At 45.2% G+C, this 13,174-nt stretch overlaps 1 protein-coding gene across 4 annotated transcripts in view; it reads right to left on the reverse strand.

The window, feature by feature from the left end:
- The window catches only part of mgat5 (alpha-1,6-mannosylglycoprotein 6-beta-N-acetylglucosaminyltransferase), a 214,650-nt gene that overhangs the window by 172,838 nt on the left and 28,638 nt on the right, over window positions 1-13,174 (reverse strand). The window contains exon 1 of one of the 4 annotated variants that reach the window (XM_070875428.1): window positions 9,938-10,026. The exons of the other annotated variants lie outside the window; for them this stretch is intronic. Coding sequence (XP_070731529.1) covers window positions 9,938-9,956 — 19 coding nt within the window. The 5' untranslated portion in view covers window positions 9,957-10,026. Of the gene's footprint in view, window positions 1-9,937; window positions 10,027-13,174 lie in introns of those variants that run through there. 4 annotated transcript variants of the gene reach the window in all.

A 13,174-nucleotide genomic window follows, 5' to 3' on the forward strand; every position in this document is an offset into this window, starting at 1 on the left:
ATGGAATACAGGGCAAAGTGGCAAGTTGGATCCACAATTGGCTTGGAGTTAGGAAGCAAAGGGTAATGATCGATGGGTGTTTTTGTGACTGGAAAAATGTTTCCAGTGGGGTTCCGCATGGCTCAGTACTGGGTCCCTTGCTTTTTGTGGTGATATATCAATGATTTAAATTCGAATATAGGGAGTATGATTAAAAAGTTTGCAGATGACACAAACAGGCTGTGTGGTTCATAATGAAGAGGAAAGTCATCAATGCAGGAGGATATCAATCTACTGGTCAGGTGGGCAGAGCAGCGGCAAATGGAATTTAATTCAGAGAAGTGTGAGGTGATGCACTTTGGGAGGGCTAATAAAGAAAGGGTGAGTATACACATTAAGCAGGCGGCCACTTAGTGTAGATGAACAAATTCTAACCAGAAGAATACTGTGCAATGGTGACCACCCAGAGGTCAGGAAGCCAGTGCAAAAAGTGGCAGGACCTTGGTCAAGTAGTAAGTACAAGTAATATTTTTATTTATCAAATGGAATTGCAACTGTAAATGTGACCAGCTGTATATGTCCCACCCAGCAGAAAGACACCCTCTCAAAGTTATATTTTCATCTTTGCAGAGGAAGGTGCCATACAGAAATTGAACAGGAGGAGGCCCGGCAAATCTGCACCCACTGACACCCTTGGAAGACAGGGTCGCTACGCTTCAATTGATGCATCGTGGTCCTTCAAATCAGCCTGCTGCCTGTGCTGTGTGAGCCTACTCATGCCACCCACCTTGCCCCCTCCTCTGCTGCTAAAGATTTGTCTGTTCTGTTATATTTTGCAGAACTTGATGCCAACCGGGACAATGCAGAAGATTCAGACGCGGACGAGTCTGAAGAGAACATCTTCCAATCCCACCTTCCAGACCAAGAGCATGGGGTGAGGGGGAGGGGATGGATGAAGCCCCCACTGTTATACTCACTTTGGAGATGCAGCAGATGTCGCTCACTGAGGTGCCAGCCCCTTACCGCAGCGGTAGGAGTGTTGTCGGGACATTCAATGGTTTCCCACAGTCCGAGGCTGTGGGTCCCAGTGGGATGTAGCGAGCCACACCCGGGGTGAGGAGGGGATGGAGAGCTCGACAGTGCTCTCCTGAGGCGCAGGATCTAACAGATGTGGTCCAGATGATGGCAATGAGTTCGGAGAGCACTGACCATACGTGATCACTCCTGGACACCATCAGTGGGGTGGGTGATGAGGTATCGGGACTGTCGGGAGAAGTAACAACACTCTCTCGAGAAATGGGAACGTCTCAGGCAGCAGATATAATGGCGGTGCACATGAGGGAGGGAATGTCGCAGGTAGCTGAAACACTATCCATCCCTCATGTGCCCCGAATGTCGGCGTTAGCTGCTGCAATAAGGGAAGACACCCAGACCCCGCGCCCATTGACAGAATCAACTGCCACTCCCACTCCAGACCAGCCTCTGAAAACAGGCCCAAGTCGGGCCTTCCACATTACCCGCTGCCTCCGCCCCCCCCCACATCAAGAAGTGCGCATTACCAGAGACGCTCCAACCTGGGAAACGCTGCACCACCGCCTGCAGACAGATATGTAGTCAACAAGACCAAGCGCAGCAGACGGTGTTAGAATATAGTGGAGGAGAGATGGGTGCAGCCTTTCTTTCCCTGCTGCTACTGTTATTATTATTAATGTAACAGTTCTCAAATTAAAAAAAATGTTTAAGTTATGTAAATTTACAATTTTAAAAGTTTGTAAGTGATCTTAACTGAAAACTTTGAAGTTTGATACAAGAATATTTTTATTAAAGTTAATTACAAATAAGTGTTAAACTTCTGAATCAAACAGATTTTAAAAATTAGAACTGAATAGTTTCCATTATTTGTTCCATTAACACAACAGGTCCAAACAGTAAGCATGGTCCATTTGGAATAGTTGTCGCCGAGCCTTCAGGCAGCAAAGCATCCACTGATGAGCTGCTGGCGCAAGGCTCGAGCAATCATTAAAGGGGCACGACGGCTCGCCCTCCTCCGCCATCATGCTCCGGGTTCACGGAGTTGCATGACTTCCCCATCCTCTGCATCTTTCTCATCAGCCACTCGCACCTTAAGTGGGTCTGCTACTACCAGCGGCTGCTGCCTTATGACGGCTGAATCTTTTCCATTATTTGTGCAGCATGCAGCAGACAACAGTGAACTGACCGGCAATCTCAGGGGAATATTGCAAGTAGCCTCCGGAATGGTCTAGGCATTGGAAACGCTGTTCCAAGATGCCAATGGTCCGCTCCATTATGCTGCGCGTCGCAATGTGTGGCTTGTTGTATTCCCGGTCAGCTTCTGTCCGGGTTATGCATAGGGACGTCATGAGCCAGATGGAGGCGCCGCACCTCGTGTCTCCCAGCAGCCAGTTCTGCCCTTCAAGGCTGCTGCTGAAATATGACAGATATAGCGCTCTGCGTAGGATGAACGCATCATGGGTGCTCCCAGGGTATCTTGCATTAACTGACACGATGCGATGCATGTCGTTACATGTGAGCTGAACATTAACAGAGTGGGAACCTTTTCTGTTCCTGTACATCTCAGAATCCTCCAAAAGGTGCTCGTAAGGCAATGTGGGTATAATCAATGCAGCCCTGTACCTTTAGGAAGCTAGCAATCCTGGCGAAGTCCACAGCCCTTTCACGCATTGCCTGGGCAGTTATGGGGAACTTTATGCAAACATTCCCCCCGGTATAGAATGCAGCAGTCACCTGCCGAATGCAAATGTGTGTTGCATGTTGAGAATTGGTGCACACATCCCCCACTTTTGGTCTGGAACGATCCAGATGCATTTATGAAAGTGCAGCTGTAAACTTCACTTCAACTTACAAAGCTGTCGTCCTGACGCTTCTCGGTTGCAGGTCTGCTTTTATTAACTCCGATCTCAGTTACAACTTCTTTGCGGAAACGCAGCCTTCTGACAGTCTGCATCACGCAGGTGCAGGTATGCTGTCTCGATATACCCGATGTAGGCCAGGCCTCCTGCCCATCATCCTACGTGCTCGGAGGTTCACGTGATGACATCAAATCAATGGTCTCGTACACAACACCATCTTGCAGAAGGCTTGCATGAGGTATGGCATAGTCAGTATTGTCCCCATGATTAAATTGTACCTTTGTAAAAAACTCAAAAAGGCAGGCAGGACAAGCTTCTTTGTTGTCTCTCTCCTCCAGAGGTCGATGCCCAAGTATGGACCACACCCAGGTCTGAGCATGCACAATAGGTTTGCTTAGATCGGGAAACACCCCCCCGCCCAACCCCACTCCGGGCTTCATTTGATGCAGCTTGCTGCATAGTGTGAGGGTTCTCATGCCTTCAGTTCAGCTTCCACCCCCCTGCCCTGCTCCATCCCCCGGGGCTTCTTTTCAAGCCGAGGCCCGAGCCAGTGACCGATTCTGCCGGGTGACACTCCGACCCTCGAACCTGGTTTAGAGACGTTTGATGGTGGCGAGGCACTTTTTAAAAAAAAAATTCAAGCTTAAAAGAATTGCATGGAACTTCCATTTTCTGCATTTTCAGTTGGAAAAATTTAAGCTCGATTGATATTTGTGCTCTTGAAGCCCTCCAAAGCTTTGCATAAAAACAATGGCGTCTTTCTGCGCCAATTATTTGATGTGCGCTGGTTTTTCTTAAGTGCCCAGGAGGTTTTTTGGGTGTGGTCACATCCGCCATCCTAGGAGAATTGTAAGTTGGCCAAACTTGCATAATTGTGAAAAACTGCCGCAGACATCAGGTTACGCCCCTATGATGCAAAAAAAAACGAACCTTAAAAAAAAAAAAAAAAAAAATCGCACTGAACCCTGCGGCACCCCACTCGTCACTGCCTGCCATTCTGAAAAGGACCAGTTTATCCCGACTCTCTGCTTCCTGTCTGCTAACCAGTTCTCGATCCACGTCAATACATTACCCCCAATACTATGTGCTTTAATTTTGCACACTAATCTTGTGTGGGATCTTGTCAAAAGCCTTTTGAAAGTCCAAATACACATCCACTGGTTCTCCCTTGTCCACTCTACTAGTTACATCCTCAAAAAATTCTAGAAAATTTTTCAAGCATGATTTCCCTTTCATAAATCCATGCCAACTTGGACCGATCCGATTACTGCTTTCCAAATGCGCTGCTATTACATATTTAATAATTGATTCCAACATTTTCCCCACTACCGATCTCAAGCTAACCGGTCTATAATTCCCCGTTTTCTCTCCCTCCTTTTTTTTTTAAAAAAAAAAGTGGGGTTACATTAGCTACCCTCCAATCCATAGGAATTGATCCAGAGTCTATAGAATGTTGGAAAATGACCACCAATGCATCCACTATTTCTAGGGCCACTTCCTTAAGTACTCTAGGATGCAGACTATCAGGCCCTGGGGATTTAATCGGCCTTCAATCCCATCAATTTCCCCAACACAATTTCCTGACTAAGGATTTCCTTCAGTTCCTCCTTCTCACTAGATCCTCGGTCCCCTAGTAGTGCCGTAAAGTTATTTGTGTCTTCCTTAGTGAAGACAGAACCAAAATATTTGTTCAATTGGTCTGCCATTTCTTTGGTCCCCATTATAAATTCACCTGATTCTGACTGCAAGTGACCTACATTTGTCCACTAACCTTTTTCTCTTCACATATCTATAGAGGCTTTTGCAGTCAGTTTCTAAGGATAAGGGGTAAGCCATTTAGGACCGAGATGAGGAGAAACTTCTTCACCCAGAGAGTGGTGAACCTGTGGAATTCTCTACCACAGAAAGTTGTTGAGGCCAATTCACTAAATATATTCAAAAAGGAGTTAGAGGTAGTCCTTACTACTAGGGGGATCAAGGGGTTATGGCGAGAAAGCAGGAATGGGGTACTGAAGTTGCATGTTCAGCCATGAACTCATTGAATGGCGGTGCAAGCTCAAAGGGCCGAATGGCCTACTCTTGCACCTATTTTTCTATGTTTATGTTCCCTCCAAGCTTCCTCTCAAACTCTATTTTCCCCCTCTTAATTAAACCCTTTGTCCTCCTCTGCTGAATTCTAAATTTCTCCCAGTCCTCAGGTTTGCTGCTTTTTCTGGCCAATTTATATGCCTCTTCCTTGGATTGAACACTATCCCTAATTTCCCTTGTTAACCACGGTTGAGCCACCTTCCCCTTTTTATTTTTACTCCAGACAGGGATGTACAATCGTTGAAGTTCATCCATGTGATCTTTAAATGTCTGCCATTGCCTATCCACCGTCAACCCTTTAAGTATCATTCACCAGTCTATCCTAGCCAATTCACGTCTCATACCATCGAAGTAACCTTTCTTTAAGTTCAGGACTCTAGTCTCTGAATTAACTGTCACTCTCCATCTTAAATGAAGAATTCTACCATATTATGGTCACTCTTCCCCAAGGAGCCTTGCACAACAAGATTGCTAAGTAATCCTCTCTCATTACACAACACCCAGTCTAGGATGGCCAGCTCTCTAGTTGGTTCCTCGACATATTGGTGTAGAAAACGATCCCTTGTACACTCCAGGAAATCCTCCTCCACTGTATTGCTACCAGTTTAGTTAGCCCAATCTATATGCAGATTAAAGTCACCCATGATAATTGCTGTACCTTTATTGCACACATCGCTAATTTCTTGTTTGATGCCATCCCCAACCTTTCTTCTACTGTTTGGTGGTCTGTACACAACTCCCACCAGCGTTTTCTGCCCCTTGGTGGTCTGCAGCTATACCCATACAGATTCCACATCATCCAAGCTAATGTCCTTCCTTACTACTGTGTTAATATCCTCTTTAATCAGCAATGCTACCCACCTCCTTTTCCTTTGTCTATCCTTCCCGAATATTGAATACCCCTGGATGTTGAGTTCCCAGCCTTGGTCACCCTGGAGCCATGTCTCCGTAATCCCAATTACATCATATCCGTTAACAGCTATCTGCGCAGTTAATTCATCCACCCAATTACGAATGCTCCTTGCATTGAGACACAGAGCCTTCAGGCTTTTTTTTTTTTTAAAACCACTCTTTGTCCTTTTAGAATTATGAGATTGTGTTTCATTATGAGAAATTTACTGTATTAGAATGATTGCATTGGTTAGATCACACTTGGAGTAATGTGAACAGTTCTGGGCACCACACCTTAAAAAGGATATACAGGTAAAACGTTTGAAATCTGGAATCCTTGGGACAGAGTCCGTGCCGGTTTCGGGTTTTTCAGGATTTCAGCCAAGAAAATCAAGAGTCTGAAATCCAGAATCCTTGACTGAATCCGTGACGGATTTTGAGCACTGAGGTCCGAAATCCCGCAAAACCCGGCACTGATTTGGTCGAGGATTTCAGACTATTGATTTTCTTGCTGAAATATGGAATTCTCGACTGAATCCGTGCCGAATTTCGGGTTTTGCCGGAATTCGGAACGCGCTGTTTGCTGAATCATCATCATCATAGGCAGTCCCTCAAAATTGAGGAAGACTTGCTTCCACTCAAAGGGAGTTCTCAGGTGACTGAACAGTCCAATGTGGGAATTACAGTCTCTGGAGGACAGGGTGGGTGGGGAGTCTGGTTTGCCGCACACTTTTTCTGCTGCCTGCGCTGGTTTTCTGCATGCTCTCGGCAACGAGACTAGGTGCTCAGTGCCCTCCTGGATGCTCTTTCTCCACTTAGGGCAGTCTTTGGCCAGTGTCGGTGGGGATGTTGCACTTTATCAGGGAGGCTGAGGGTGTCCTTGAAAAGTTTCCTCTGCCCACCTGTGGCTCGCTTGCCGTATAGGAGTTCCAAGTAGAGCGCTTGCTTTGGGAGTCTTGTGTCAGGCATGCGAACAATGCGGTCCGCCCAACAGAGCTGGTCAAGTGTGGTCAGTGCTTCGATGCTGAGGATGTTGGCCTGATCGAGAACAGTGACGTTGGTGCGTCTATCCTCCCAGGGGATTTGCAGGATCTTGGAGACATCATTGGTGGTATTTCTCCAGCAATTTGAGGTGTCTATGGTCCATGTCTGAGCCATACAGGAGAGCGGGTGTCACTACAGCCCTGCAGACCATAAAGCTTGGTGCCAGATTTGAGGGCCTGATCTTTGAACACACTTCCTCAGGCGACCGAAGGCTGCGCTGTCACACTGGAGACGGTGTTGAACCTAGTCGATGTCTGCCCTTGCTGATAATACTCCCGAGGTATGGAAAGTAGTCCACGTTGGTCTTGATGACTGGGGGTGGGGGGAGGGAAAGAGTGTTGTGCAGAGGGGTCAGGTTGGTAGAGGATCTTTGTCTTCCAGATGTTTAGTGTAAGGCCTATGCTTTCGTACGCCTTGGTGAAGATGTTGACGATGGTTTGGAGTTCAGTCTCTGAATGTGCACAGACGCAAGCGTCGTCCATGTACTGCGGTTCGACAGCAGAGGATTCACGCAGCTCCTTGCCATCCGCCGATTCCCGCCGCTGCACTTTTAATCGGTAAGTAGCCTCCTTATTCCTCCTACCAAACTGAACCACCCCACTGTTGGCCGCCTCAAATGTCTGGTTTTCGGACAATAATTCCAGATTTCGGACGACACCATCAGCTATGCGCAAAATGTCTGTTTTTTGGACAATTCCGGTTTTTGGAGTTCCGGATCCAGGACATTGCACCTGTATCGGCTTGAGGGAGTGCAGCATAGGTTTACTAGAATGACACTAGAACTCCTGGGGTTAAATTGCGAGATCTCCTCACACAAACTAGGGCTGTAATCCCTGGAATTTCAACGGTTATGGGGTGATTTGATCGAAGTTTTCAAGATATTAAGGGGAACAGATAGGGGAGATAGACAGAAACTATTTCTGCTTGGTTGGGGAGTTTACGACTAGGGGGCATAGTCTAAAAATTAGAGCCAGACCTTTCAGGAGTGAAATTAGGAAACATGTCTACAAAGGGTGGTAGAAGTTTGGAACTCTTTTCTGCAAATAGCAATTGATGCTAGATCAACTGTTAAATCTATCAATCACAGATTTAAAATTTTATTAACCAAGTCTATTAAGGGATATGGGGCAAAGGCGGGTATATGGAGTTAGGTCGCAGATCAGCCATGAGCTCATTGAATGAATGAATGGTTCATAAGGGGAGGCTAGACAAGCATATGAGGAAGGAGGGAATAGAGGGTTATGCGGATTGATTTAAAAGACAGACAGGAGGAGGCCCGAGTGGAGCATCAACACTGGCATAAACTGGTTGGGCTAAAAGGCCCGTTTTTGTGCCGTACATCCCATGTAATGCTGGAACAGGCTTGAGGGCTAAATGGCCAAATCCTATTCCCATGTTCCTACATTGAATCTTCTCATAACAGCACTCCACTGTACTAGTGGGTACATAGCTAACAAAATCCTTGTTCAACGAGCAAAACTATATCAGAGGCAAGCAAGGTCAAATAGCTCAGACATCAGAGCGATTTGCTTAACTGTGCTGCAAAAATACACATTAAATTGTCATGTTGCTTACTGTACTGAATAACTGTATAAAGCAAAGCCTTGCAACAGAAATAAATACACAAAATTAATGTCGTCATATTCTTAACAGACTACACAATATTAACCTAAATAAAATAGATAGCAATTATTTCCACAGTAGTGTGCTTCTAAAAATTGGTATTCTAGAAGGCAAGATATGATACAAAGTAAATTGTAAGTATGTTTCCATCGTTTTAAAAAGAACAAATTTAAGGTAGTTATAAGAACACAAGAGGAGGAGTAGGCCATTTGGCCCCTCGAGCCTGCTCTGCATTTAATAAGATCATGGCTGATCTGATCATGGATTCAGCTCCACTTCCCTGTCCACTCCCCATAACCCTTTCTTAATTCCTTTACCACTTAAAAATCTGTCTATCTCCACTTTAAATATATTCAATGACCCAACCTCCACAGCTCTCTGGGGCAGAAAATTCCACAGATTTACAACCCTCAGAAGAAATTCCTCCTCATCAGTTTTAAATGGCGGCCCCTTATTCTGAGACTACGCCCCCTAGTTCTAGTTTCCTCGAAGGTGGTTCTCCCTTCTCTTAGTCTTTCCTTTTCATTGGGATATATTTTTATTGAGAGTTGTGAAATATCTCCTTAAATGTACGCCACTGTTCATCAACCGTCCTACACTTTAATCTATTTTCCCAGTCCACTTTAGCCAACTCTGCCTTCATACCTTTGTAGTCTCCTTTATTTAAGCTTAGGACACGGATGAGTGATCCAACTTTCTCACCCTCCAACTGAATTTGAAATTCACTCATTCCAAGAGGATCCTTGACTAGGAGATCGTTTATTAAGCCTGTCTCATTACACAGGACCAGATCTAAGATAGCCTGCTCCCTAGTTGGTTCCGCAACATACTGTTCAAGTAAACTATCCCGGATGCACTCTATGAACTCTTCCTCAAGGCTACCCTGGCCAATTTGATTTGTCCAATCAATTAAAATCGCCCATGATTATTGCCATTCCTTTTTTATAAGGCTCTATTATTTCTTGATTTATACTCTGTCCAACAATGCAGCTACTTTTAGAGAGCCTACAGACTACACCCACCAGTGATTTTTTTTCCCCCCTTGTCATGAAAAGAATGAAAGGGAACATCAGGAAAAAATTCTTGAGTTTGTGGTTACAATGTAGAATTCTCTGCCACAAATCGTTGAAGCAGGATCCATAATGGACTAGAAATTCCATTTCTGCCAAAAATACCACTATGATTGAGGCCTAACATTCGGTAAAAAATGCGCCCAGCGATAAAAATCGGCGTTGCAACAGGACCCGTGACGCAAACTGCGAATTTTCTGCAACTTTTCTGAGGCCGATACTGCTGCGACTTGGGCCTAGAGTTGGGGGGGGGGGGGGGGGGGGGTGTAATCACAAAAAAAAACTAAATAGGTCACAAGCTCCTTTTCTATCGAATCGCTGCAAAAAGAATTTAATAAAAATTTAACTGACCTTTTTTGCAGGTCTTCATACCTACTGCCGTTCCAAGGGCTGCAATGCTGGTTTTTCCCCAGCATTTTTATTTACGTCCTATCTACAGGTGTGCTGTAAGCCAAATATCAGATAGAAGAGCTTTTTCCAGTCTTGCACTCCAGCAGTCCGCTCTTCAGCAGTATTTAAAAACCTCTGGCGCAAGACTTCAGGGAATTTCCCGCTGCACCATTTTCTGCCAAAAACAGCAAAATATCACTGAAAAACTCGGCGCAGGGTTGGGGAATTTCCAGCCCAATAATTGTATTTTAAAAGGGGATTAGATAGTTGCTTAAAAAGGTTATGGGGTTCAAGCAGATTTGGATAAGACGAGGTGGCTTGTGGAGAAAAACCTCAGCATAGACTCAGGATCATTATTGCCTGTTTCTGTGCGGTAATATTATGATTCTAAAAAGGAATGCAGTTGTTAAATAAAACATTGTAATGCACTAACTAGAAATGGAATATCCTGGAACAGATAAATACCAGCAGCATCCAAGGTTTAGGCCTTTCTAGGCCACTTAGATGCATATACAGACTTGCAGACCACTTAATAAATTTTAATCACCTTAATTTTATATAATCGCAATCTGCTGGTACGAGCAAATCCTCGCATTAGTTTTGTTGGCTCATTAGTGGATAAATCCTCTGCTCTACTACATGGACCTATTGCGTACACATATTGCAGTGTGGGCTGGCCCGTGCTCACGCTCCAATCAGCAACCTGGACCTTGGTGACATCCAATCCAGTCGCCCTCTTCACAGCCATCGCTTTCCTGAACCGGCTCACCCTGCACCTTGAAGTGGTATGTTCCACGCTGCTCCTTTGAAGCTGTCTTGGTTAACCCTTGCCCCTGGACCAAGACCTAGCTCTGTCAAGCCTATGTGGTGGCTGGTGTGCAACGCCACCACACATTAAAAAAAATCCATGCATCGGTATCTTCCACCCTTCAACATGTAGTTCAGGACCTGGACTATTAGGTCCTTCATTGAAACACCTGCAAACCCATCCCTTTTTGGCGTGGAAGCAAATCATCCTCTATACGAGGGACCACCTATGATGGAGATAAATCCAGACAGCTTTTTGCAAAACTTCAGGCCCATGAAATTCAAACAGGATGAACCAACAAGCAAATAAGTGCAAAAAGAACCATGTTACCTGGGTTTTGTAGGCTGCATTTGGACACCCTTCAGACAGTAGAAGATTAATTTTTCAAAGTGTACAGTAAAGCACTTCAAGACTTCAAGGGATGGAAGCCATGATGGAAGCACTAGCCGACATGAACAGTTTAAATGGAATGACATCTGGGGTGGGTGGGGAGAGATGAAGATGTTAAGTAATTTTTTTAAAAAAGGTAGAAATCTACTCTGCCAAATATTCAGAATTATATTCTCAGAATCGAGGCCTCAATGGGCAATTCATTGCCAAATGGGTAGAGATCCTGTTCTCCATGTACCTGTGCTTGAAACAAAGATCTTAAAGCCAAACAATGCGAGTGAATGAGAGAAGCAATAACACCAGTTAAACTATCTAATATCAACCTTTTCCTTCAGCCTCTTCACATTGACAGTAACAGCACCATGTGCAGACAAAAGCAAGGGCCTGGATGTCCAATCCTGCTGATCAAATTACACCCAAGTCTCTTCGCAACCTAATTAGAATGCATCCAAACTTAAAACAGGCGGAAATGAGCATAAATCAGCGCAAATGTTTGGGGCCCAAGGAAATGCCAAATGCATACCAATATATTTCTTAATCGAGCCTTAAAATTCAAGTACCAACTAATTTAACCATCATTCAAGCATATTAACTACAGCATATTTATGAACTTTCAATTGGAAAAACTTTTCAATTTTTCATCTGACTTAAACTTATGGAATGATACAGCACAGGAGGACATTCCGCTCATCGTGCCTGTGCAAGCTCTTTGAAAGTGCTAGCCAATTAGTCCCGCTCCACTGCTCGTTCCCCATAGCCCTGTAAATTTTCTCCATTTAAGTAGTTATCCAATTCCTTTTTGAAAGTTACAATTGAATCTGCTTACACCACCACCAGAATGTACTCTGGATGGAGGACTTCAATGTCCATCACCAACAGTGGCTCAGTAGCATCACTACTATCCGAGCCCTAAAGGACATAGCTGCCAGACTTGCCCTATGTAGGTGGAGAGAGAACCAACACGAGGGAAAAACATACTTTATCTCATCCTCACCAATCTACCTGTCGCAGATGCATCTGTCCATGACAACATTAGTAGCATGACCTTGTGGAGACGAATTCCTGTCTTCACATGGAGAACCCCCTCCATCGTGTTGTGTGGCACCAACACCATGCTAAATGGGATAGATTCAGAACAGATGTGGCAGCTCAAAACTGGGCATCTATGTGATGCTGTGGACAATCAGCAGCAGAATTATATTCTACCACAATCTGTAATCTCATGGCCCGGCATATCCCTCACTCTAGCATTACCATCAAGCCAGGAGACTAACCCTGATTCAATGAGATGAGCATGCCAGGAGCAGCACCAGGAGTAGCTAAAAATGAGGTGCCAACTTGGGGAAGCTACAACACAGGACTACATGCATGCTTATCAGGGGAAGCAGCATGCTATAGACAGGGCTAAGCAATCCCACAATCACCAGATCAGAACAAAGTTCTGCAATCCTGCCACACCCAGCCATGAATGATCAACTAACAGGAGGAAGAGGCTCAATGAATATCCCCATCCTCAATGATGGCAGAGACCAGCACGCGAGAGCAAATGGCAAGGCTAAAGTGTTTGCAACCATCTTCAGCCAGAATTGGCCTCCTCCTGAGGTCCCCACCATCACAGAAGCCACTCTTCACCATGGGTCATCAAGAAATGGCTGAGCGCACTGGATACAGCAAAGGCTAAAGACCCCGACAACATTCCGGCTGTTGTGCTGCAGACTTATGCTTCAGAACAAGCTGCACCTTTAGCCAAGCTGTTCCAGTACAGCTACAACAGTGGCATCTGCCCGACAACGTGGAAAACTGCCCAGGTATGTCCTGTCTGCAAAAAGCAGTACAAATCCAATCCGGCAAATTACCGCCCTAGTCTACTCGCAATCAAAGTGATGGAAGGTTTCATTGACAGTGCTATTAAGCGGCACTTACCAACAGACTTCTCAGCGATGCTCAGTTTGGGTTCCACCAGGACCACTCAACTCCAGACCTCATTACAGCCTTGGTCC

Source organism: Pristiophorus japonicus, chromosome 3 (assembly GCF_044704955.1).
Source record: "Pristiophorus japonicus isolate sPriJap1 chromosome 3, sPriJap1.hap1, whole genome shotgun sequence".
Classification (NCBI taxonomy): Eukaryota; Metazoa; Chordata; class Chondrichthyes; family Pristiophoridae; genus Pristiophorus; species Pristiophorus japonicus.